Raw genomic sequence first — 27,646 nt, 5'->3', positions numbered from 1 at the left:
GGAACCCTTCCCACCTTCTCAGGAGGGAATCAAATGACTTCTGACTGACCCTGAATGACTGACCCTTACTAGAAACTAGAAACAAAGTGCTCTATTGGTCCTTCTCTATTTTTGTGAGCCTTTCTCCACAGGTCCTGGGGGTTACGGGGAAGTTTCTCTCAAAAGCCGGCTTCCTACTGCATTTATGGTAATACAAGTTTAAACTAATTCCACCCATCTCTGTTCTGAAAAGAGTCAAGTGGCTAGGCAGTATGAATTTCAGTGCAGAAAAAGCAGCTCCGTCTATGGGGAAATCCCTGACCCAGGCAGCCAAGCGTCTCTGCTAAGAGAATTGGCCCAGCGCTGGCTCCTACACCTGCCAAGCGGGTCTAGGCAGCTGAGGGCCTTGTGGCCACAGCTGGTCATGGCACCCAAGGAGCCACACTTCCTCCTCACATCGAGCCAGAAACACCATCACCAGTGCTACAGTCACACTGAGAGAGGGAATGGAGATCTTCGATTTAGAGGACAATTCTGCCTCATCTGTCCTAAGAATCCAATGTGTTTCGTAGGCAAATTAAGAATAATCACATACCAGCTACTGTGAGAGCAAGGCAAAGCACAAAATGTCCCCTTGAGCAGATTGGCTAGAAGTGATATATTATGAACAGAGGGGTTCAGAGGGACTCCCACGTCTGCCTGACAAACAACGGTACCCTACGAATGTGACTCTTTGGCACATGCAGAAGCCTCTCCTTCAGGCATGTCCCACAGCTCACTGGAAATGAACCAGGTTTGTGATTCATCAGGGTTTTGCTTCTTGGAGATATAGCTCACTGCGTTACGGCCTAATGAGACATCAATGATTCCAGGAGCCTCAGACTAAATAAGAGACTGCGGCTCCTGCTTGTTAACAAGGCTGCCACTCTAAAGGCAGAATGATAGTCTCTTTCCGATATTCTGCTAGGCACAGCAGGAACCTCCACTTACTGAAAGCCACCTGGAAGCTAAAAGCTATTTCATTACAATGAGCCATTTGCCTGTATTGCTTAATTCCTTTTGCCTCTTCGTGGGAACACAATTAAGGGAACAAAGAGGGACCATTAAGCAGTTCATACAGTGTCAACTTAATACCACAGGCTTTACAGACAGGAATTTGGGTTCTTCAGGTTTACACACCCACAGCTATCACTGAGCTGGAGCCCTGGAAAGCTGAGACTGTAAGTGTTCTGGACACAGCGAGAGCACTCATATAGCCGCAGGCATGCTTCTCTGAAAGGTAGTTGACAGCTTGGATGCCCGGCCCATACTATCCTTCCTTCTCAAGCAGGACAGCTGATGACTTCCATGTGGAAAATCAGGCCCACTGGACCCACGTTCACTCTGTGCCTGCTCCCGGGCATGACAACCAGAAGCAAAAACCCAGCAAGTGCTAGAGCTGGGAGGGACCCGAACCATTACAGTCACAGCTAGAGAGCACCCAGCTCCAGCTCTTTCATTCTGCAGATGCCCAAACCCACTTTCCAGAGAGGTCTAGGGACTTGCCCAAAGTTATACAGAGAGCAAGCAGCAGAGGCAGGACCATAAAATTCACTTCCCCTGGTTCTGGACCAAGATGGTCTCATTTTTCCTGAGAAGGAGGACTTTCCATCCAATTTAGAACTCTTTCCTTCCTTCAGATATCTTGTGAGAGTCCCCTGCTCACATCCAGACAACTTCTACAGGGATCTCTTCCTCTTAGTCCTGGCTCCTGCCAGCTGTGGGATTAAAATCTCATAATAAAGCAATAGACTGCTTTTCTTGGAGCCTTCCTAACTCCCACTCAAGAAGTGGATTGTCGGGGTGCCTGGGTGGCTCAGTCGGTTGAGCGGCCGACTTCGGCTCAGGTCATGATCTCACGTGAGCTCAGGTCCGTGAGTTCAAGCCCCACGTCGGCCTCTGTGCTGACAGCTCAGAGCCTGGAGCCTGTTTCAGATTCTGTGTCTCCCTTTCTCTCTCTGACCCTCCCCCGTTCATGCTCTGTCTCTCTCTGTCTCAAAAATAAATAAACGTTAAAAAAAAATTAAAAAAAAAAAAAAAGAAGTGGATTGTCACAGTGAATATGGCAGTAACTGATTTTCAACAGAAAAGATTCTGCTTTTTACTCAATTATTCCTTAATCTTTTCTCCCCTTTCTTCTAGGGCTGGCAATAAATCAAAGCCAAAAAGCTGTATTCTCTGTTACATGGAAAGCTACATTTTTGCTGCAGAGAGAAGCTACTACCAGTCAGCACCTAACTGTGACCAACTGAATGACCGGCCGGGGTGTGGGCAGTTTTCTGGGAAGGGATACCAAAGCAGCTGCAACTTCCCATGAAGGTTTCACACATCTGAACATAGAGAAGATCATGGTCAGTCTGATGCAGCTGGCAGCCCATTTGGTGGGGCAAAAACATCTCAACGCGTGTGTGCACGTGCATGTATATGTGTTTAATTTCTGGAAGCCAGTTTCATGACCTGGTAGTTAATCTGATAAGCTCTTCTGGAGTGCAGGAACAGGACACAAACACTGAAACAGATTGCCTGCCAAATAGAAGTCTAAACTATGATGAGCCAGCGCCTCCTAGGATATGAGGTGTGGGGTAGTAAAGTTTTGGCGGTATAAGAAATAAAGATAGTGAAGATTAGAGTCCACTTTTGGAGAACACCTATTCATTCACACGACAAACAGAATCTGCCTTGATCGTCGCAAGGATAATGGCCCGTATCACATCACCTCTGTATTTAGGTACTTAAAATCACTAAGCAAGCAAAGCCAGGGTTCTCATGGTCTTCTAACTTCTGACTGCCGTGGTCCAACTGACCCAGAATTCCAGACTATTCAGAAGCAAGTCCTAGAAGTATCTCAGAGTCTCCCACCCAGGAGAGAAATGGAGATTTCTCCCCCTATCTCTTGACACCGTTATTGACAAATTATATGCCCTAAAAAGCCCTGGGAGAACAGAAAGTCCTTGTTATCTAATATTTCTTTAAGAGCCTTGCTCTTATCCTTGGGTATTAGGAATTTTAACCCAAGTCCTTGTTAAAGAGGTGGCATAAGGCATTCATAGAGACCTAGCCCCAACTGAATATGCTCCATATTACCAGGTTTTCCCTTATAAAAAGAGAGTAATGAAGCAAATCTCTATATAAAAACATGCAGGGATTTGTTCCGTGCATTTCTACCTTCTAGCAATGTATTATTACCCTAGAGGCTGTAATTCTAGAGACCTCTTACTTGAAACATGATAATAAGCATTTTGTAATTAAGGGATAGAAAGAAACAGGGACAGAATTTATACCTAGCATAAAAATCTTCCCCTATTTCCAACACTGACTTTTACATTCTTAAAAGTGCTTCCTTGTATTTATACATTTTGTGAAACTAAAGCCATCCTTCTGGTTCCATGTGCTCGTATTAGATAAAAGAACCTGTCTCACAGGATGGTCTGTGGCAGTACAATAAAAAAGTTAACTCTGACTTCTAGCGATAAAGTAATGAGACTTAACTGACTAGTTTATATTACCTGATTTTTAAATGAAAGAACAACAGGGTATTGAACGAGCTATAAAATAACAAAATTACATAATACTTTGAATCAGTGCTGAATAAACATGGTCTCTGAATGGTGGCAAGTATTAAAGGGACATTCCGAAAATGAAAGATCATGGAAAATATGATTTTCTTCATATAACTAACCCCGTGAGAAGGTACAACTATTTGCCTCACGATAAGATTTCTTTTTTAAAGAGGTGGACTAGTCTCCTCAAATAACCTTCTTTCTTTGATTCCTCCCACCTCCATGAATCTTACTTCTCTTCTAATTGAGCCTTTATGACATTTCCCATGTTTGTCCTGGTGGATTCTTCATGTGAAAGGAAGAAGGAAAATGTGAAAACAGAAAGACGACTTTTGGGGCAGAGTCACCAAAGCTCGCTAATATGACGCAGTCTACAGACAGTGATTAGGGGCAAAGTCTACGTTTTGGATCAAAAGATGACACAGGCACGAAAGCAGAAAGGCAAACCGTGGAGCCAGGAGAACTGTGCGTGGTTTACTCTCAATGTGCAAGGCAGATGGGTAACTGGCCTGTCTGCCAGACAGCTCCGTTAAAATTCTTTGCTTACTACTTAAGTGAGTTTGAAAGATCTTGTTCCAGATTACTGATGTGCACAATACAAATGTACTAATCCAAAGAGGCGCTAAGAGAATGAGAAAGCAGAGTCTTCTTCAAGCACACATTGATGGACCTTCCGAAACCTCGTGCTTCAGTGATGGCAATAAACCCTCAACCCTCTACCTCAGAAGCTGTCAATGGAAAATACTTCTTATCTATACGGTCTTCCTCCTCTTCATCAGGTGGTGGCTTTGCTGGAGGCGGTGGACGTTCCCTCTGCAGGAGAGAAAAAGTAAGTATTTCAGGATCTCTTTTTTCAAGTACCTAACTTGTTGATTTATTCTTATCTTAGCCCTTGGAAATGAAAAAGAATAATGTAAAGAACTCCCCCGAGAGACTAAACTTAAGGATCAGTATTTAAACAGATAGCTTAGTATTTGCACGTGCACACACACCCCACCCACAGCACAAAATTCAGTCAGCACACTCCTTACTTTTTGATGTCTGTAGCAGCGATTATACACTTTTTTCATATTCTAGACCACAGTGAGAAATATCAGCACTGAAACCACACAACTGCCTAGCCAGAAAATGTCCTTCATAATACTAATAAAACTCTAGCCTAGGAAAACCAGTCAGCTGTCAGTCTATGTCAAAAAGAGGAAATAGTAAATCCAGAGAATCACCTTGTCAATGAGTTCTAACAAACCAAAGCTACCAAGGAAGTAATGAGGAAAGGAATCAAGGACAAAAACACCAATTCCTGCTCAAACTTTAATGCTACCCCCAATCTTTGGTTTATTCCCCAAAGCTCTGAACTGGTCTCTTATCCTTGGTCACCTCCTCCAATGATTACTATTATGTATCATTAGTATATGGAAACTTTATTTCTTTTTAAAAATTTTTTTTTACTTAGAGAGAGAGAGAGAGAAAGAGCTGGGGGGGGGGGGGTCGTGTGTACACACAGGAGAGATGCAGAGGGCAAGGGAGACAGAGAGGGAGAGGGAGAGGCCCGGCATGGAGCCTGACACAGGGCTCTATCTCACGACCAGAGATGATAACCTGAGCTGAAATCAAGAGTTGGACACTTTAACTGACTGAGGCACCCTGGCACCCCTGAAAACCCAATTTCATCTCAGCCCATTTAAAAAAGGAATATTTGTCAGTTACCTGTCCTAGAGCAAGGATTGGCAAGCTCCTTCTTAAAGGGCCTGACGGTAAATATTTTAGGCTTTCCAGTCAACTCTGCCATCGCAGTACAAAAGTAGCCATAGAAAACATGTAACAGAATGTGGCTGTGTTCCAATAAACCTTTATTCACAAAAATGGGCTGCTATGTGTAGGCCGTACTTTGCCAATCCCTGACCTAGAGCAAGAAACACCCTGAAGCAGGGATCAGTTAGGTCGAGGGTAGACAATTTCAGAAACACATACAATCTTTGGTGACAGAAAGCTGAAGAGAGGTTCGCCATTGTACCTGCAGTTACTGTCAGCATCGTTTATAGTGCAAAGTCCTAATCATGTTTCATAACCAACATTCCTACAGGGAAAGGAGTGGGAACCTGAAATGGGAACTGGCTTGCAGGCTCATTCCCTGGCTTGTACGTTAGTTCACTGTGTTGCTAGAACAGCGGTATTTTTTAAAAGTCAGAGTGGAGGCACATGCTGAATTACAGGAGAGTCTCAGAGAAGTCTGCACGATGTCTCCCATGTCTCAGGAGCCGCCAGGGTCAGTTAGCATTTGGCATCCATGATCTCTCTCCGTTAAAATGTGCTTCAGCACTTGGTATTCTAGCTTCATAAATCAGTCATTCCTACAGTCCCTGGAACCAGATGGATCCCCAACGGCAACAACTTCAAAACAGGTTCGTATTTTCAAGCCAAACAAAGCTCTTAGATGAGATTTCCCACTGAGTCCTGCTTTCCCCACCCGTCTTTACTCCGGAAGTGCAGAAACAACCTTGGTCCCTTCCACGTGCCACCTTGTAAGGAGGGGAACAGCAAAAGGAGCAGGCCTGTAATCTACACCAATTATCCAACCTTGGGACAAAAATACCCGTGGAAAAACAAAATGATACACAACAACGACCGAAACGACCCATCCTAGAACCCTTCTCAAGACTAGAGGAGCCTAGAAAGGACGATACGAACACCTCTTGCACAAGAAGTGGTCACCAGGGACACTGGAAGAAAAGAGAGGCAGCAGCCTCTTTTTTCTAACGTGAAAACTTTGGCCCAGGGACCTGTAAGTACAGAGCTGATTTATACACACCATCCACTGCATGTGTAAGATGCCGAACAGTCCCTTGGCCACAGTTAATTACCAAGGGCCAGGAAGGTAGTGGCACAGTCACCACATACTCAAGGAAAAATGGCAAAGCATGCACTCGAAGAGGCATCAGTTTCTACTTAGCAAGACCATCGATGGATACATTCCTAGAGTGGGATGGAACAAAGAGACTATAAATCAGTGGCTAAGCCCGTAGGAACTTGGTTATTCAAAGCTTTCTTCCCTAACCCTGTGTTCTTCTTGTAAAGCCTCTAGCTCCCTCTAATGGTCATCACCTGTAAGTGCCACAAAGCAATGCCTTCCTCCACAGGTGGATTTGCTTAATTCCTTGTACCTAAGGCGAAAGTGAGACCAACCAGCTCTGTCTACAGAAGCACCATGCCAGAGGTGCTTGGCATATGTGTGTGCTCCCACCACTCACAAGGAGTTGAATTAGCCCTTGATAATACCTACTACTCTGGTGGGCTTTTCCAAAATCCATGCAGAAACGTTGGGACTATTCTAGGACCACTCTAGGAGCCTAATGAAAAAGAACACTTAGAAGCATCAGGCCCATTCCCAGGGAACATCTGAAAAACCCAAAGGTCACCTAGGAGCCAAAGGCTCATCAAAACGGTCATAAGGCAAATTTAGACCAAAAGGGAAAAGTCAGCCTCTCCAACAGGAAGAAATGATATACACCTGGAAATATGCCCCAAGCTGGGAATTACTGGGATTCTATTAGAGCAATGGCCAGTTTAGTAAAAGGGCGGTGCTCAAAACCTCAAATTATTGTGCCTGGCCATGTAGGAAGGAAGTTCCATGGGACTGCTGATTGAGGCTTGGGCTCAGAGGAAAACTGTGAGGGAGAAAAAGGTAATAAAAAAAATTATTTTTTTTTTTAAGAGAGAGAGAGAGAGAGAGAGAGTGAGTGCAAGCAGGGGTGGGGGTGGAGGGTGGCCAGGGTGGGGTGGGGTGGGGAGAGAGAGAGAATAAGATTCTCAAGCAGGCTCCACACTCAGCATGGAGCCCGACATGGGGTTCAATCCCAAGACCCTGGGATCATGACTTGAGTCAAAATCACGAGGTGGACACTCAACCAACTGAGCCACCCAGGTGCCCCCGGAATAAAAAGTCTTGAGAACAGTGTACAAGAGTGGAAGCAGAAGTACCAGAGAAAGAAGCAGTAAGATGGCAAGGTGGACCTTGAGAAGAAAAGGCTGGGACAAATAGGAATGTCACATACTAACATATGTGATATCTGATTAAGCCTTGCTACGACCCTGCTGAGTGCAGAATCTGTCCAGGTCCAAATGGATAACGTGTCGACGGCAAATGGAAGGTGGGAATGCACTCAGGGCAGGCAACAGCTTACTTCAGTGAGCTCTTTCACTGTGGAACTGCTCTCCAGAGAGAAAAGTAACAATATAGAGCAAAGACCCCGGGGACAGAAGCAGCAGTAGGCTATGCAGAAATAAAATGCTTCTAAGGCCAAAATGTGCTCTAAGGCCAAAAACTAATAGAATGATGCAAACATGTTACATCGAAAACCAAAATTCTACCTCAAGGCGATCTGTATAGTTAACCACACTAAGCAAGAGGAAGATGTGGCCGAGCCCCAGGAGAACAGGGGAGCAGGATGCAGGCCTCTGCCAAGGGAGCCGGCACTAGGGGCACACTCCCTCTCCCCGCGCCCCACCGAAGCACAGGAGGCCGACAACACAGCACCCGTCTCGTTGCGGGGTCCCCAGGCCACATACAGGCCTCACTCCAGCAGCTTTCACTCCTGCTGCCTCGGCCTCCTTGCTCATGGAGTCCCGGTCAGACGATCGCCCACTGGCCATGCTGTCCAACGAATGGCAGGAGACAGCATTGTAGAGCGCCTCGTAGGGACCCTCCTCTTCAGCGTTTGTGTCAAAATCAATGATCAGTTCGGTCACTGCTTTCTCCACGTCACCTGAACAGGTTAGAGAGCAAGAGTCAATGGACGAGAGCACAATCTCAGATTTCCAACCACTACAACCACCCAGAGCCCCTCATCAACCTGAACTTGACAAACAATAACCAAAAGCAGTAAACTACTTTGCTCCACGGGTAGGAGAAAAGCATGACAGTGTGTGTTAGAAAAGGGTTTCCTTGAGTTTCAGTTGCTCTTTATACCCTGACACTTACAAGAGATTTTTCTCTAATTCAACATGGCAAATCCTTGACATCTATGAGAGACACCTCTCAAGACCTTTATAAATTCCCAGAACCTCAATACCGTGATAGAATAAACTTGAACCATAAAATGTAGCAAAGTGTAACTGGAAACTTAAGTAATCCTTTAAATTCTTAATAAAAACCTCCCTGTGCTCAAGCAAAATAGAGGACCGTGAAGCCTTTCTGACACGGAGGCACTGTGCAAGGTTAAACTCACTCACCAGAGAACTACAAACCTCAGAGTACCTGGGATCCAAATTTGTGACTCTGAAAAATCACCTGTTATGGACCAGCGATCTCTGGGTCTCTGGCAAATAGTCAAATTGTAATCGTAAATTCCTTGAAGGCCAAGAGCTTAGTGAACTCCTAATCCCATTACTAGTGGATTATGAGGTCAAGAAAACAAGTGGGGGTGGTGGTGGAGGTGGGGGTAGCAAGGACTCCACAGTAGAGACAGGCTGAGCACCCTTTAACCTTATACCTCTGCTCTCCTCTGAAAAATCCCTTTCCCTTTTCAGTGTGTGGCTTTGTTCCATTCCTCCAGCCTCCTGGCTTTCTTTACTGTGCTCGTATCTGAGGGAAGGTGTCAATCAGTACTTTGTCCTTCTCACTCATCACACCTACGACCCAAAAGGCTGCTCAGTAAATCTGAGGAGGTGGATTGTAGCTAACGACGGAGAGGCTGGACTGTCTAGGGAGTGCCCACACCACATTTGTTGGCCAAGTGACATATTACCAAAATCTGCCGCATCCACATCTACCAACCAGTTGATACTCGTTCAATATTTAACGTGGGCCAACTATGCTCAAAGCATGACAGTGTGTGTTAGAAAAGGGTTTCCGTGAGATGTGAATTCACCTGGAGATCATCCCACCTACAACACATCCCAGAAGAGACCTCACAGAGCCAAGTGTAAAAGTGGAGAATCAAATAAAGTAGGAAAGAAGAGGTCCAAAGTCAAAGGCCTAAGCTATGTCCAGTAAAAGTTCATATACTAGCTGGAAAACAAGACATTTGGATACAAGCTTATTAAGTGCTCCCAACCCCCTGAAATTATTACTTAAATGAAGATGCTTTCATTCTACCAAAGCCCATTCAACTCTTCAAGCCGAGAGCACCTGCGCTGGCAGAGAAAAGCCACCTTACCCTGAGATTTCTGGGGTATGGAGTCCATACTGGAGACGACAGGTCCCTGGGATGTGGGGGTTCTTTCTGCCTCTTTTGCGCTTCTTTTTCCAGTCATGTGATCTACACGGGAAGACAAAAACAAAAAAAAGCTGCACCAAATACAAATGCTGTGGTTTGGCCAGTGTGTACCCTGGTCGCCCCAACAGGCAGATGAACTGATACCTTCAATCAGTGCTGCTATCTGCTGGCTCTTTTGAGAAGGCAGTTCCCGGACAGTGTCTAGGGCAGTCAGTCCACGGTTATCTTTTATGTTGACATCAATTCCTAGAAAGGCATACCAGGTGGACCAGGGGAGTGAGCAGTTTCAAGTCAGCCTCAAAGAAGGTCAAATTCCAGGACACCCAATGCCCTGAGTAGCATGATCAACATTTTTCATCCAAAGCTATTTAATCCAGCTATCCAAGAACGCTTCGTACACTTGCAATCAATCAGTGGAGACAGACATACATTGGGTTTGAGTGCAGCCAGCAAAAATCCCCCTCTGGGGAGGCTAGGGAGAAACAACCCCAACCCTGGCATGCTGTGTAAACAAGAGCGCTGCCGACCTCTCACCTGCAGCCAGCAGGATTTGCACCACATCGGTCTTGCCAAACAAAGCAGCCTCATGCAAAGCACTGCCCTTCTCCGTCTGGAAAGCAAACGAGAGCGCAGAGCAGCATGTCGTCAGAACAGTGACCCAGGTTTGGCGTGGCTCCACACGACAAACGGGACATGGACAAGAAGGGACAGGAAAATAAAATAAACCACACAAAGTTCTCTGTCATTATCTTTCCCACTTTTCTTGTCTGGATTCCGAAACCACAATCGTGGCCCATATGCAAAGTGTATCTGAAGTGCCACCATCAGGCCACACGTAAATAACTGCACAGCGACTCTTGGAGCCCCCTATTGGTGAAACTCCTCAAAAGTCCACCTTCCCGGGTGGAAGGGATAATGAGAAGAAAAGTACATGGGGCAAAAAAACCACCTTAACTTCACTTGTGGTTTGGTCAACGTGAAGCCTAAGGAACAGCCATTCAACCGAATGGAGAAAGCTAACACTACAGGGAAATGCTAAGTCTCCCGTTGGCAAGATCAAGTTGATGGGACTTTGCAGGAGGCAAGCGCTGGCAGTGGGAACACCTGTACAGGAAGATAATGAAATTTTTCTGATTTTCAGAGAGAGTCCACAAGCACATCTTTTCAGGGCATAATGATAAGATATTACCCCTGAAAAGAAAAGAAAAAAAAAAAAAAAAAAAAAAAAAAGATACCAGACTCACTTGAGGAGTCTGTCTCTGAAGTGTCACATCAGAATGAGTCAACAAATGGAAGCATCTGACACGTGGGGTGAAACGTGCTAAATAAGAACACAGCCCAGCAGCATGGTACTTGTGCCTTTTCCAAAATGACTAGGTCCCCTGGGCCCGGGGGTATGTCCGCCCCGCTACCTGGTAGTTGCTATCCATGCCAGCGTCCAGGAGGACCTGGACCACGGCTTTGTGGCCGTTCCTTGCTGCCAAGTGCAGGGGGGTGTGCTTCTTAGTGTTGCAGCTCAAGAGGTTGGGGTGCGCGTTCAGGAGCATCTTCACCACCTCCAGTCTCCCGTACAGCGCCGCCAGGTCCAGCGGTGTCTCGAATTTGTTGTTGCGCATGGTGGGGTCTGTTAGCTCCTCTAAAAGGACCTTCACCACCTCCGTGTGGCCGTACTGCGCTGCACAATGCAGGGCCGTCTCGTTGTCGTTGTTCTAAAGAGTTAACAGGCAGATGACATCAGAAAGGTAACTGGCCGACTGGCATACGACTGGGGCAATCACACGTAAAACCACTGAAGTTTAAATGAGAAAAACAGCAGCAATATTTGGGGACTACTAGGTGTCAGTCAGAACCCAGACGTACTCCCCGGCCAACAAGCCCGACCGCTCCAATCAGCCACGTTGTGCCCCGGTGACTGCCAGAGGGGAGCTGTCACCTGCTCACGCGTACAGCCTCCTCGTGTGTGCCATGAAGGAGGGGTCTACAGATTGGAAGGAGAGTGAACTAGGGCGTGTGGAGGGCCTCGGGCAGACGCCCTGGCGCCCGTGAATACCAACCATATCACTGCCATTGACTCATTCTAAACTTCAACTGATTTTACAGTTTATATTCAGTCAACCCTGTAGTTCGGATTCTGGACTCGTTGATATCCACTGCCTTACAAACAAGCTTTTTTGAAAGAGCTTGTCATCTGCATAGCTCCTTGCATGCAAATCAAACAGCCAACGATCACAGTAACAGAGCAGAGCACCAAAAATCACTCTCAAGGTATCAGCCAACAGCCATTTCCAGGGGAGGGAGGCACTTGAGCTCAGTCCCAGAGGAACATGGGGCCCGATGTCGCCCTGTGCCTGTGCCTACTCCAGGAGCCTGCACCAATCAAAGCATGCGGAATCTACAGTGCAGGGAAGTATTTCTTATGTCAGAAAGATTCAATCAGGCCCCGGAATGTTTTATGAGAGGTGCAAAATATTCAAAGTTGTAACATGGCCGTCCATTCAAACTCACAACCCCCATGGTCCTTAAATGCCAATTTTGCGTCAAACTAAAGGTAGAACCTGGGATGAAACGGGAGAAGTCTGTGCTTCATCGATCATGAGAAGCAAAATGTTAATCATTCCAATTGTGCTTTTTCTTTTACCACTACTGACAATATATAAGTAGAGCAGGAATAAAGTAATTTCCATGACCTCTCCTTTTTTAGATGCACTAGTAAAATAATTCTCCCACAAGATTTTGAGATTCCTAAATTTATCCAGGAGGCTGCTGCCACCTTAGGGAAACAAAGCTTATGAGGTGGTGTGTCCAGTAAGTCAATATTGTGCACCTTTCAGTGATCAAAAGGTAAAAACGAAATGTTTCCACAACTTCTTTAATTCTATTAATTACATTAAAAGTAACAGACCAGGAGTTACCCAAACACGCATGCAATTCCATCTGCTTTTGATCTGGCATTTGACTGCATCATTTTTTCCAGCTACGCCAAGTGTACCAGAAAGATCCAGAGGTGCTGGGACCGAGGCCCCAAAGGGCCAGAATGATAGCAAAGAAAAATTTTTTAATGAAATAAGGACAGATAAGGTGATAGCAGGAGGCACATGCAAAGATAAATGCACACAGATAAACAGAAGAGGCAGCACTGAGCTCAAACACGGCTCGAGGAGATTAGCAGCTGAGTGCAGACAGCCTTCACTGGCCACAGGACACAGCCCGTTAGCAATGGCCTCCTGTGATATAACTGCGCCCAAGGGGCAGATTCCACGTCAACCTAAAAATCTGGAGGGAAGGGGAAACCGGGCAGACAGCCCATCTTTGGGGTTCCTGGTGACAACCGGTCACTAAGACACCCCATCTGGAGTGCCCATTTCCGACTGAGCGTGAGGCCCTGAGCCAACTTAGAGCTGTCGCTTCACTTTCTCAGGATGAAAGGCAGCTACATCTACAAAATGCACAGGAGCTTTCTTTTCAGTGGTTCCAGAGCAGAGTGGCAACCCAAAGAAGCTTTAAGAGGATTCGCAGGGTTTTACATCTCAAGATTAGCATGACAGCAGGGCCAAGAAAGTCAGCTTATTCTTATTAAAACTCCAATCCAGAAAAATGTGTTTACTCTGAAGCAGACACTGCTGTCTCTTTTACATCCAAGTTGTCTCCCAACAAGCAGAATAATCTGTCCTCAATTTTGTAAAGAGTATGCCATTAGAGCCTGAAGAACTCTAAGACTCTAAACTATCCAGCAGGAGGAAAAAAGAAAATCTGTTTGTTTGTTTTTTTTCAATTTTTTTTTTGCTAGCACTAAGGCAGCTACCACAAAGCTGCCTTACTGAAAGCAAGGTCTTGATCACTACCAAGCAAATTTCCTGCCTCTGTTAAAAATGGCCTAACCACATCTCTGCACAGTGTCATACTCAAATTCACACTGTAGAAAGCATCTTACTCATGCCTCAGTCTTGCCCGACACGGTCTGGTAACTATAATGCTCTTCAAGTCTGTGGTTACCCCATCTTTTGACTAGTGAACACAGGCCATCACAATGAGCTCTTCCTACCGTTTCCCTTTTGAGCCCGACAACTTTCAGGGCTGAAAGTCATTAAGTGTTGATTCATGGACCCCTAAGAAAGGGAGGGATTCCAAAGGAGAGCACAGACTCCTAAAGACCTGGAATCCTTCTCTTTCACACTCGGAGCATCTCACACACTCAGAGTTCCCAGAATCCTGTTACTATGTATTTGGACTGAGAAAGGAGACTAAGATCAAACACCCCAATTTTCCCCCAAAGTCTTTGCACAAACTCTCCATTCCTGCCCATCTTGAGACTCATTCTCATTTCCCCTTGCTATACTCAGCATCTCTAAGAAAAAAGATCCCAATACCCTTTACATACGGAGACCCCATTTAATGTGTAAATCCATTATATTTATGTGCCATCTACATAACATACACATAAACTACAAGCAGCAGAAAACTATATAGAAACATTTCCATGGCTTTTCTCCTCTTGAACTATTCCAAGCCATCACTTCCCAGTGCTTAGACTATAGCCCAACTGTACTCTTGTCCATGGTTGATAGATACTTAAGTTAGAAACACCTAAGCTTCAGCTCTCCATAGCAACAATGGTATAGGTCCCAGAAATAGACCAAAATTGGAACAGAAGGACAAACTGAGCCTACTGAGATTTAGAAGACACAGGACAAACATGAGAATTGAGTCCCCGTGGAAGAAGAGCTAGGTTTACTCTGTAGTGCTCTGGAAGGCAGAACTCTGACAGACAGATGGAAGGTTTAGGAAGACAGTTATCAGCCAAGCATAAGAAACCAAACATCAGTGGCATCCAAAAAGAGGCAGCCAAGTAGTAAGTCTGTTACCAAGAGAAACATACAAACAAACAAATAAAACAAGGGGTAGATGGCTCATCTTTCAGGTGAGAGAAAAGGATTTCTGCTCTGGATGGCAAGTTGGCCTAGATCAGGGCTTCTCCAACTGGCTTCGTTCTGGAATTACATGGGAGCTTAGAAGTAACTAAGTCCCACCCCAGACTTGCCAAGGTAGCACCTCGGAGGGTAAAGCCGAGGAAGACTATTATTAAAAAGCTTACCAACCTAGCAGGCGCCAACTTGACCAAGCAATCATCTATCCTCATAAAAAGTGAGATAAACTTTTTTATCTCACACCATGTGCCTTGTGACGTGAAGCACTACAAAGGAAGGAATATAACATCACTCTTGTGGCATTCCTGCTAAAACCGTACAGCTTGAATCTAGTCATGAGGAAATAGGAGACAAATGAAAACTGAGGGAAAGTCTACAAAATGACTGGTCTATATTCTTCAGAACTGTCAATGTCACACAGGTCTCTGGGCAATGGGTTAGTGTGTTCGGCTATTAACTAAAAGGTAGGTGGTTTGGTCCCACCCAGGGATGTAATGTTTGCAGTTCAAAAAAAGTCCATGTCGTGAAAGGCTAAGAAGGACTGAGGCATTGTTCCAGATTATGTATGATCCTGGACTGGATCCTGGACCAGGAAAAAAAATTGCTCTAAAGGACATTATTGAGGGAACTGGTGAAATCTGAACACAGATTCAATATCAGATACCAGGATTATATCGATGTTGAATTTGCTGAATTTAACAACTGTACTGTGGTTATACAAGTGAATGCCCTTGTTTTTTTAGGAAATACAGGCTGAAGTATGTGGGGTTAAAGGGTCATGATGACCATGACTAAATATCAACTCATCAACTACAGCAACAATATACATATATATTTGAGAGAGAGAAAATGTGCATGCAAATGTGACAAAATGTTAAAAATTGGTGAATTTAGCTGAGGAGTATAATGCAGCTTGTGGCAATGTTTTATAAGTTGAAATGTTTTTTCAAGACAAAAAGTTTTCTAAAAGCTTGCTAGGTGATTCAGATGCAATCAGACAAGCTGATCAGAATGTGAAGACAACTGGTCGAGACAACTTCCGGGTCTCTTCCGGCTCTAAATCTCAATTATTTTTAAGTGTACAGAAAAACAGACCTATCCTAAAACTAATTTGACTGTTGCTCACCTTATGATACTCAGATTAAGTTAAAGTTGCTTTAAAAGGAGCAAATGAACAATTTTAACAGTTCTACCTGCTAAGGATGACCTACATTCTGGACTGGTTTATGCTGACTTGCTGAAAAGGAAAGGCTCCCTATGTCGAAGAGGAAGATGAAACCTCATGAAAACTACCTCTGCTCCCAGGAAAGGCACCTGAGACTTAATTTCTACAGGTGTCTGATGAGACTTCGCACACAAATGTACTTTCACAAAACAATTCCCAGACACAATCCAGGTCAATAAAAAACCAGGATAAGAGCCAGGGAGGTTAGATTTAAACTAGCTCAAGGAGAGTTTGCTTTCGTAGCAAACCCCAAACAGCTTTATCCCTTAATGCAGTACACATCATTTGGCCCTTGGGCGGGGGGGGGGGGGGGGGGGGGGGGGGGGGGGGGCGGAGGCAAAGGCCAGTATTTCCAAAAAGAGAAGTTATGTTCTTATTCCATTTAGACCAATTTTCTTTTATGTGTGGGAAATCAAGGGATAAGAAAATGTGCTTTCAAGAACCAAAGACTTACCCTTTAATCAGAGCTTTATAAAAGCTAACTGAACTAACCACTGGGTGGGAAAACAGTCACTTCAAGGTGCCTCACCGCAAGACAAAACCCTGAAGAGACTGAGTGATGTTTCATTAAGCATCAATCCATGAGTAACAAAGAATAAATTCCAAAGTGCCATTTCAGAATATTAATAGTTACCAGATAGTTTTACTTAGTATACATTATCTTACTTAAACTCCAAAACAATCCAGCAAGGTAGATGGTATACCCGACTTTACAGAAGAGGACACTGAGACTCACAGAAATTAAGTAACTTATTTAAGTCAACAAAACCAGTAAGTGGCAGCACGGAATTCAAAGTCAGGTCTGACTTGAAAGATTGTGACCTTGACCCTTCAGAGTTTTCTCTACTATACCATGTCCAAAAAAAGAAGAAAACTATGATAGGGCACCTTCCTATTTTGAAAATTAGAAAGCAGAATTTAGAGACAGTGGGCCAAACAAAAGTTAATGTGTTCCACTACTCCAGATCAAATGCTGCTTCTCCACCATCAAGGCCCAACAGCTGAAGAAAATGGCCCATAGAGGCTGCCTGGATCCAGCCCACAGGGAGCTTTGTTTGCTAAATCAGTATTTCTCAAAGAATATCTGCCTTGCATTGGAAATGTATAGAAGTACCTTATGTTTCCCTTCCCTGAGGCTATTGTAGTCAGATCAAGTGAAAGGCAGCTACTGTGAATAATGCACTGACTCAACCAAACTCCAGCCTGATGCCAAAAAGCAAACCTCACCTGAATGAAAACTCGGCTCAAAACCAGCAGGTGAGAGCACGGAGAGAGGCTCACCATCACCAACCCACAAGCTCTGCCTCCTGCCTGAAGTGGTGAGGGCCGGAGGGGTCGGGCAGTTCATCACCAAGCATACCGAACCATTACTCGCCCCGGCCTCACAGGAGGCTCGAGGCCAGTGTCCTGCTTAACCCTGCGACTTCATTTCCTATTTTGGAGCCCTTCCAACAGCCAAGAATGACCAAGCAGCGAGAGAAGCTAATGGCTGGGGAGAAGCAACTGAGGCTTTAAAGTCCCAGGCAGAAATGCACAAACTCAAGGAAACGAGGAAGGAATTATGATAGCTTTTAAGAGTAAAATGGAGTCACTGTGCCCCTGTCCCCAACATCTCCACTACCAGCTACTGAAAATGAGATTCCACTTCAAAACAAAGAGAGAAAACAGACTTAAATTTTTTTTCATCTAACAAGTACAATTTAATCATTTTCTGTGCTTGTTATAAAGTAAGCTAATGTATTTGACATCTTGTCATTGAATTTTGAATTCATTTTTGAATTTAAATGATTTTAGCAATCACAATGATGAATTATGCATATAATATGGTTCCTTCTTTTTTCCCATTTTGGCCATTTCTAAGCTTTTCAGACATTCCGGGAAAATCACCCAACCTTTCCAGAATTAGCATGGGTTTTAAAAATAAAACCAAAACCCACTGAAGCTGCAATTTCCCATTCCCAGACAAGCCAAAAGCAGATGGGCTGAAGCAGACAAAGTCAGGGAGACGATGAGGAGCCTGAGTGGATAAGAGTGGAAGCCAGAGAGGACCAAAGAGGGGGTGCAGCTTGGAGAAATGATGCAGAGAAATCCTGGCAGCAAAGTACACACCTTGGCATTGATATAAGGGTCAAAGGGGCCGTACTTTTTGAATTCTTTGATCTCAAGAGCATTCTATAAAAAGGAGAGGAAAAGAAAATGTGATGATAAAGTGGATGAAATACGTCAAAGCAATGCCCAGCCCTGAGGGGGCCCAACACAAGAACAACTTGGATGTGCCTTCTGGGTGCTTGGAAAGGAAGTTAATGGGGAAGGCAGCCTTAAGGGCAGAGCACACATCACCCCCTCTTATCCAAGCAACCAACTGGAACCACATTAATGGCTTTTAAATAAATCAATGTGGTACTATGACCTAGATCCATTAGGTCCTTCAAGCTACTGCAGACATCTTGCCCAATCCCTGCCCCACCCACCTGCCTGCCAGATACTCAAAACACCGGGCTGGTGTCCCACCTATCAACGGATACTCCAGGCGGGAGGCAGCTGTGAGCAGGACAAGCTAGCACACTCAAGTGGCTCAAAAATCCAAGCAGCTGTGTTCCAAGGCAAAAGTGAGCAAAGACAGGATTAGAAATGGTTGCCGAAAATTTCTTAAATGAGAAGGACTTTAATGGGTGACTAGATTTTTCAACATTGAGGAATATTAGTTAAAAGCAAACTTCCTTGTAAATTTCCTCCAGATAAGAGAAATTACAATCACTTTAGCCAGGAGGAGTAAAACTGCATTTAGCTTCTAAAGAGGCAATTCTAGAGACAATTTTCATTCCTAATGTTAGAAAACAAACATCCTCATTGATGATCTTAAATTTCTGTTGCTCACCTATCCAGAAAATTCAGCCCAAAAGGGGAAAGGGAAGCTGATGAACAGCTACACACGTGCAATCTCCAAATTGAGAGATTTGGGAGCATCGCTTTAATTTTCTCAAACCTCAGAGTGGAGGTGCCCTTCTCTGAGTCGAAGTCAAGCTCTTAACAGCTCCCTGAGAATATGCAGAGCTTTGCTGATAGATAGGCTCGCAAGAATGATTTCTTATTTTTTGAGGAACAACCCTGATCTAATTCTATAGGTAATTTAACAACCTCCTCTCAGCAAAGTCATTAGGCAAATAGTCCTGAGCTTCCTGAGAGGAGTAGCATCTCTCCCATTCAAGCAACCAGGAAAAGAACCTGCTTCAGTTCAGAGCAGACAGGAAACCAGAATGGCTTGTCACACAGGGAAAGCCCGTCTCCTCTCAAATGGACACACAATGTCACATCCGAACTACAAGAAACGGTATTTTATGAGAGGATTGTCTAGAACTTGCATAATGCAAGTATAATTTTTTTATTTTCTAAGAATGATCTCTGCTTTGTCAAAGCATGGTCACTCTTAAATCCACATTATGGGACCTCATGTAACTAGTTTTCATTCTGTTGAATCACCTCTGACCTCCACTCAGATGTTTTTGTGAGCTCCTTTTTCAGCACCGGCACGAGGCCTTCCACCTCTGCCAGTTCTGATGTAGGTAAAACAGCAGCAAGGTTCACACAGTACTGAAGCACACTCGGCAGACTGCTGTTTACCGGCTAGAGTTGCACTGCCATGTTGATGGCATAAGCACAACTTATAATTAATTAAGCCTGCCAGTTTGGAATGGCCTCGAAACAATTTTGCAGGATTTGCATTATTTCCGATTTTGCACAGGAGGTATTTAGATTTTTATTTTTATAGCACTACACCAAATCTGCACGTTCAAACGCGTGTAAAGTACATCCTCCGGGGTATAAGATCCCCCTGATGCATTGGGAGAAGTGGTGCTGGCAGGAGGGGAACCATTTGTGGGGCCTGGAAGAGCTGGTTGCCTGAGCTGTACACACTATGGAACTGAAACAGTGCTGGGGCCAACGTCTGGCTGTAGCTCAATGGAAGAACGCTTCTCTTCCTTCCGACCTGCTCATTGACTCTGGTGTGTGAGGGCCCTTGATGGATGAGCAACCGCACTATCTGGGCATCTCCTTTCCAGGCTGCCAAGTGCAGAGGGTAACAGCCTTTAGAATCGGCCACGTTGGTCAGCGCGTCGTTCCTCAGAAGAACCTCAACCACATCCCTAGAAGGCAAAAATCAACCATGAGTTTGCAGAACCAACAGCTCTTTACATTTGTGCAGCACAAAGCCCTTTCACAGATACTCTCTCACGTGGCTGCCCTCTCTCTACCTGAGCTCATCACCCAGTCTCTTCCTTTTATGCCAGGAGCTACTTGTACAGCTGCTGATACGAGGCTGAAACACCCTCAGCTGAACTACAATGACTCATCACCTCCCCATCTATCTAGGCTTTCTAGACAATCCACCTATACTCCATTATTCTGAAAACATCTGGCCCCATTGTCTAATAAACCTTGCAATGTTTCCTTGTTTGTGATGTTTAAACAGCATTCACGGATAAAATTTACATAAAAGTAGTCGTGCAAGACAAATATCATTATTCACATTATTCAGAGCATTTAGTGATGTGGGAGCTAAAAGCAGGGAGGCAGAGCAGAATTAAAGTTGTTGTGAACATAAGCCAGACACATCTGGTATCATTTGATACGTCAAAGAAGAAGGACTTGGCTTTCTTCTTGGTGACACTGTTAATCAAGCTGATGCAAATGTATAATTACCCCCATGCACACGAGGTCAAAGAAAACCCCCACTGTAAATAACAACGGCATCTGGAGAGAAACTTGGCTAACAAGTTGCAGTCACTTAAGTTCAAGATTCACTTTAATTCAGGTCACCCCACTAGTTATGGGGGCAGGGGGTTCCACAGAGTTACTGTCAGCTTTGTCTAAGATAGCTACAGAAAAGACATAATGATCACGTTCAATATACTTTAGAGAAGTGTAACGTACAAGGGAACAATCATCACCTGTTTTTGGCACATCAGAGTCAATTAGGCTGGGCCAAATATCACACAGGTGTTACAGAATACCTCAAGGTGGTGAGGGCCCTGCTCCTTGCTCAGCAAAATCTAAAATGGTTCCAATAATCCCTCCTCATAAAAACTGAACCTCTACTTCTTATCTCCTGGAGTATGAAGCCTCAGACTCTCTATAACACCCTCTGTTCTGTTACACTTTGGTTTCCTTTCTTCCACATCCTGGCCAATCTACTCACTGCATCCACTACTGTGCCCGCCCCGGGGCTGAGCCGTCACATTCTCTCTCACTTGAAAGGCAGTGCCCTCTGGGAAAGGCTGCCAAACCATTTGAACCTATGTCATCTTCTCTCAGACTCCCCCTGAAGCACAGCTTCTCCATAAAACCTGCTGCACAAACCCTCCCCTCAACAACTACTACCAATACCTAAGAGAATTAAATAGGCCATATGGTTTATGTATCTTTCCCCTTAAGAATGGTTCCTGTTGTCTACCAGGCCTACTTTATGAGGCAAGAATGGCAGGCAAGAAGACAGAGTAAATAAATAACTAACTCCTTTAACAGAAGGGACCAGCCAATCTATTTTCAGTTTACAAAGGTACTGGCTACCTAACAGATTACCCAGCCCCTTTATGACCTGGCTGCCCCAAATGTGACCCTCATATTCAGGTCATTGTGTGGGACTGCACCATTTCAAAACAGAAAAGGACAAAGAGAAGAAAAAGGTAAAACTTAACCTTTGGTTGGAGTTTTTTGGGGGTGGAGTAGAGAAGGGTGCCTAAATTATACACTGAAGAGAGACTTGGGAATTCTGGATATACTAAATTTAGTTTGTTTTTCCCTGTTCCTCAACACTACGGCTTAGTGATCCTTTATAGGAATCAAAAAAGACAATCCAAAAGCCTGGGTTCTGAAGGGTCGGGTAGGAATGTAGCAAAAAATACTTACTTATGGCCATTCAAAGCAGCATGGTGTAGAGGCGTGTACCCAGTGCTGTCAACACAGTTCACGTTTGGCCCCCTCCAGATGCTATAGAGGAAGTAAAGGAAAAAAAAAAAAAAAAGTTTAGAGCCAGCTAGCTACTTAGAAAATAATTCTCTGCGGTGTTTAACCAAACTAGTTACAGTCACATGATTCCCAATAAAGGACAGAGGCTATTTACGACAGAAGTGCACAGCACTGAGGAAACACAATCATTTGCGGAGTCAGGTGTCAAGACAACAGTGTCATCATTTAAGAGCTTGCTCTTCTGTACCCTTCTCATCGTTTTTACTTTTATTATTTTTTAAAATTGAATCCATTTTCTCTTCTGGCATATGTTTGAACTCTGCTCTATGATAAGTCATTTCTGCTCTATGATAAGTCATTGAAGTGTTACTTTTTTTTTTTGAAGTAAACTCTATTCCCAACATGGGGCTTGAACACACAACCCCAAGAGCAAGAGTCTCATGCTCTACCGACTAAGCCAGCCAGGTGCCCCATGTACCCTTCTCACGTTTAACTACATTATTCACACAGTCTGGGAATCATGCCTCTGAATACTTCCAGGATTGTAAGAACAGTTCATTAAAAGGCCATCAAAAATATCACTGAACCAACCATTCAGCCAGCCAGAGGTACTGGACACCCACCTCTAAGCTGGTGACTGAAAACTCAAGACAGACTCAACACAGACCTACGGATAATCCAGATGAATTAACCAGCAAGAACCAAGATGAAAGAACCCACATTAATAAAAGCACCAGGACACATGTGTTAAGATGCAAGAGACAACTGGTCTTTCCTTTGTGAAGGTCTTATTGCTAAAAAGAAGAATAACAACAAAATCTGTAATGTGAATGCCTTATTGAATCAGAAATACTGCACTAGGAAGGCTGCAATGTCATCTTACTTAATCCTCAAAGCCTTAATTCGTACTTCTGTTTCACACCTTACTCCACTGGCCAGAGCTACTAAAATAATATTAAGTAGCAGAGGGCTGCCTTGTTTTGTCCTTGCTTTTAATGAGAATGCCTCTATCGTTGGTAGTTTGTATGAGGTAAACACTCTTAACATGTAAAGGAAGTATCTTTTTTTTTTTTCCTTCTAAAAATGTTATTAAAAATAGTTGTTTAGGGCCACCTGGCTGGCTCAGTTGGTGGAGCATGCAGCTCTTGATCTCGGGGTTGTGAGTTCGAGACCTATGTTGGGTGCAGAGATTACTTTAAAAAAAAATTTTTTTTTTTTTTAAATAACTGTTTAATTTAAATGCATTTTCTGCATCGGTGAAAATAATCAGTTTTTCACATTTAACCAACTAATATGCTATTATCAATATGTTTCCTAATAATGAGCCTTTCTTTCATTTCTGCAATAAAACTTACTTGGCCATTATCCATTATGTCCATCTTAGTGAACTGTACTTAAGAGTATCTACTTGAGAGTATTTTACTTAGGATTTTCACAACTGCATGCATAAATGAGGCTGATCTGAAGTTTCTGCTTTTTGTGTTATTCCTACTAGATGGGACAGGTGTTAGGCTTGGCTCACAGATCAGCTGGGCAGCTATCTACCCACTTCTGTATTTAGGAATCACTGGCATAGAGCACTAAAATGATAAAGAATCACCAGTAAAACCATCTGGGCCCAAAGACTTTATGCTCAGATGTTGGAGGCTGCATTACTTATAACAATAAAATTTTGGAAATAGCCCAACAGTCCATCAATAGAGAAATGATTATGATGAAGAACTATAGTACAGAGTAGAACACCATATTTATATGCTTATATTGCTATGTAATAAGAAAAGAGATGAGGGGTGCCTGGGTGGCTCAGTCAGTTAAGTGTCTGACTTCAGCTCAGGTCATGATCTCACAGTTCGTGAGTTCAAGCCCCACGTCGGGCTCTGTGCTGACAGCTCAGAGCCTGGAGCCTGCTTCGGGTTCTGTGTCTCCCTCTCTCTCTGACCCTCCCCTGCTCATGCTCTGTCTCTCTCTGTCTCAAAAATAAATAAAACATTAAAAAAAATTAAAAAAAAAAAAAGAAAAGAGATGATAGTATAATGTTAAAGACAGAAAAAGAAACAAAGTGGTTAATACTGTATAGAAAGAATCTATAAGGGAAACTAATCAGGATAGTGGATTCAATGCATAAGTTTACTCCATCTCCTGTCTAAAGTTCTATGAAGTACAGAAACAAGTCCTACCCTACACCACAAATGGGTAATAGACAAACAGAGTCAGACAAGAACATAAGAAAAGATTCATCAAGTAACTGACAATGTTGAGAATTCCTAAAAAGCAGAACTCAGACAAGGTCAGCTCTACAGAGGCACAGCCTGGAAGAATGAAATTAAAATAATCACACACTGGGGTGTCTGGCTGGCTTGGTCAGGGGAGCATGCGACCCTTGATCTTGGGGCTGTGAGTTCAAGCCCCACACTGGGTGCAGAGATTACTTAAAAATAAAATTTTTTGAAATAAAAGAAAGTAAAATAAACATACACTACTTTTCGCCAATCAGACTGACAAAAATGAAAACAAAGTGTTTATAAAGATCAGGAAAACAAGCACTCTTCTATACCACTGGTATGAGTTTGAATTGGTGAATTCCTTCGGGAAGACAATTGGCAGGATCCACCAAACCAAAAATAGGCATTCACTTTGAGCCAGCATTTCCACTTCCTGGCAACCATTCAACAGAAACACTTGTACACATGCACAAAGACACATGCTTGTACTGGACTCTGCTTCACCACCAGAGTGAAAACTAAAAACTTCATGTCCATCAGTAGGTGGGCAGTTAAATCTCAGGTGTGCCCATACAAAGAATTATATAACCATTAACAGTAACAACAAAGGAAAGAAAGCAAGTTGGACCTAAGTGTCCTCACATGGAAAGATTTCCCAAGATACACTGTGTTAGGGGAATGTGAAAAAAAAGAAGGCATCGTGTAGTACACAAAACATGAGCCCCTGCGTTAGCAATGTGTATGTACACGCACACACGATGGATGGTGATGTGAAGAGGGCTCCTCAAGTGTTGACAGTGGTTCCCTCTGGGAAAGGAAATGTGTGCTGGGGGAACCTACGGGTGATGAGGAGGGACTCTCACATTCTGCTCTGTATTCTACCACACTATTTAAAACCCAATGAGAATGCATTCATGTATTTTTATAATAATTTCTTAAAAGAAAGAGGGAAAGAATCTATGCATAGGGAAAAGAAAACCAAGAAAAATATCCAACTGTTAATAATAAACAGTTGAACATATGTGATCTGGGCCGCTTGAATGGGCATGTCTATATTAGGTTTAAAGCCTTGAGATACATTTTCAGTGAAAAGAGAAGATACACATGCTTTGATATCTAAGTTATTTGTTCGTTGTCAGTTAAAGATGCTGTGACAAGGTCAGGAGCCTGAGGTACTTCCTGGTAACCCCCATCCTCCATTAAGCTTGGATTCCTACAGGAACTTCCAAACAAAGAGTTAAAAGGAATCATACCTCTTTGTCACCCATGTACGATAACCTTATTTTCTAAACCAAAAACTGTATGCCTATGCCTGACAACGGTGAGGACGGCAGTAAATGAAATGGGTCTGGAAAACCTAAGAGGTATGGTTTTCATACTTATTTTCAAACTGACCCACCAGACAACACATCATCATTCCATTAAAACACAGGTGACACCTAAGAATCAAAAAACAACTTGTTTGCCCCAAACCAGTGGCAGATCCACAATTCCCATTTATAGAGTTCTTGCCATTTGGCCAAACAAGGACTTGACGATCTAACTGGGATGACAGGATGAGATAAAGATGCATCAGTACAAGGCTGGAATAATAATCTGACAGCAAGACGACCAGAATAAAGCAACAGGGCTGGAAAAAAGAAAATACCAATAATGGGCCACGCAGTCAGGAGCACAGGTTTGTCAGCTCCTCAGACCCCCTCAGGAATGTGCCAGCTCATCAACGATTTCAATCCAGGTCCTGAAGTGACCTGAGAACTAAGCTTTAAACTGCCCTTGCTTTAAAAAAAAAGTTTTTTTGAATATTTATTTTTGAAGGAGAGAGAGACAGAGTGTGAGCAGGGGGGAGGCAGAGAGAAAGGGAGACACAGAATCCAAAGTGGGCTCCAGGCTCTGAGCTGTCAGCACAGAGCCCGACGTGGGGCTCAAACTCACAAACTGTGAGATCATGACCTGAGCCGAGGTCGGACGCTTAACTAACTGAGCCACCCGGGTGCCCCAAAACTGCCCTCCCTTTTAACAAAAAAGGCAGGACTGAGCATGCTCTTTCTCTTTCTAACTTTTACCTCTATGTCTCTGGTTTAGAGGTGATTAAGCTTGGGTGCCCTATACTAGCACTAGAACTCCCTCAACACAATTTAAGAAGACAAGGAAGAAAGGTAAGGACTTTCCTGCATTCAGCGGCAACATTTCCAACTAGTAAGGTCTTCCGCCCCTCCCCTGCTTTTTCTCTAACTAGCATTTTGTCTAAATGCCCATCTAGAAATCTGAGGAGATGGGGGCTATATTAAATAAAAACTAAATGAAAACAGAGAACTGTAATCTCTCTGCTTAGAATTTTAGCTTCAAACAGGATGGTAACATCCCCCTCCACCCAAGTGTCTTCCTTTTTGGCAGCCCAAGAAAAGAGCTATTTACAATCTGGGTCTTCCTCTCTATCACAGCTGTCCTGTTAGGTTTTTCTAAGACATTAAGTACCAAAGGGCTGCTCACCAACAAACAAAGGCAAAATAAAACACGCCAAGAAAACCAGAGGGGGCGAAAAACGGTCCAGGAGATTCTTAAAGTTTAACCTGTATAGATCGTTCAGAAATGCAATGGCTGCCTTCGACTTGTAGAACAAACCATCGCAGTATCCTTGATGAGTCTTAGGGGAGTCCTAGCAATCCTGCATGAAGCAACTGCACAACCCAGGTGAAAAGCTGAGGCTCCATAGTTAGCCCACCTAAGTTATTCAAAACTTGCCTCTACCACTGCCAGTTGCATGACAAGTCACTTAATCCTCCAGATCTTTCTCTGCATCTGTAAATTCTACTGTGATAGGCTCCTCAGGGCTTAAATGGCTCATGGAAACTAGACCTAAACTGGTTTGAACCAGTTTAATTGCATTAGGGTTGAGAAGCCTAAGACGTGTCACAGCAACCCAACCACATGGACATGATGCCAGAGCACAGCAAGCCTTGCCTTCTGTGACTCAGAAACACCCAAATTGGAGATGGCATCTCAAGGCATTGGAAGGGCGCCTGGCTGGCTCAGTCCGAAGAGCATGAGACTCTTGATCTCAGGGGTTGAGAGTTTGAGCCCCATGTTGGCTGCAGAGATTAACCAATTAAATAAATATATTTTTTAAAGTAACGATATTGGAGAGGGCAAGGAAGAATATGACTGATGAGAACCTGTGGCTTTTGAATCCCACCTCAAATGCCTCTCTCCATTCATTTAAAAACTGACTATACATTGATCCATGGCAGGTGGCATGCTGGATCTAGAGGTAGTGATGAAGACGAATAGGCCAGCCATACAGACACAGCCTACTCTATACAGTGAGGCAGGTGCTGACTGAGGGTCTGCTCGCAGGGCTATTTGGGCATGTATTCAACAGCTAAGTTAAGTGTGCCACCTACATGCCAGGCACTGTTCCAGGGCCTGGAAATGCAAATGAGAAAAGACAAAGTCTCTGCCTTCATGGACCCAGAACTCTAGAGGGAGGGAGAGTGAGCAAATAAATAAATAG

The 27,646-nt window shown here is 43.9% G+C and overlaps 1 protein-coding gene across 7 annotated transcripts in view; it reads right to left on the bottom strand.

Annotated features, from left to right (window-relative positions):
* ANKS1A (ankyrin repeat and sterile alpha motif domain containing 1A) overlaps window positions 1-27,646 on the bottom strand; it is a 179,429-nt gene that overhangs the window by 87,996 nt on the left and 63,787 nt on the right. For 4 of the 7 annotated variants that reach the window (XM_060615253.3, XM_060615256.3, XM_060615252.3 and 1 more), the window contains exons 2-10: window positions 21,851-21,931; window positions 19,932-20,088; window positions 18,053-18,115; window positions 11,206-11,502; window positions 10,328-10,403; window positions 9,938-10,039; window positions 9,734-9,835; window positions 8,145-8,341; window positions 4,299-4,391 (exon numbers count right to left, since the gene is read on the bottom strand). In XM_060615253.3, coding sequence (XP_060471236.1) covers window positions 4,299-4,391; window positions 8,145-8,341; window positions 9,734-9,835; window positions 9,938-10,039; window positions 10,328-10,403; window positions 11,206-11,502; window positions 18,053-18,115; window positions 19,932-20,088; window positions 21,851-21,931 — 1,168 coding nt within the window. Of the gene's footprint in view, window positions 1-4,298; window positions 4,392-8,144; window positions 8,342-9,733; window positions 9,836-9,937; window positions 10,040-10,327; window positions 10,404-11,205; window positions 11,503-18,052; window positions 18,116-19,931; window positions 20,089-21,140; window positions 21,294-21,850; window positions 21,932-27,646 lie in introns of those variants that run through there. The other 3 variants (XM_060615254.3, XM_060615257.3, XM_060615258.3) reach the window with 2 other exon arrangements.

This window comes from Panthera onca, chromosome B2 (genome assembly GCF_046562875.1).
Source record: "Panthera onca isolate mPanOnc1 chromosome B2, mPanOnc1 haplotype 2, whole genome shotgun sequence".
Classification (NCBI taxonomy): Eukaryota; Metazoa; Chordata; class Mammalia; order Carnivora; family Felidae; genus Panthera; species Panthera onca.
This window is presented reverse-complemented; position numbering and strand designations above follow the sequence as displayed.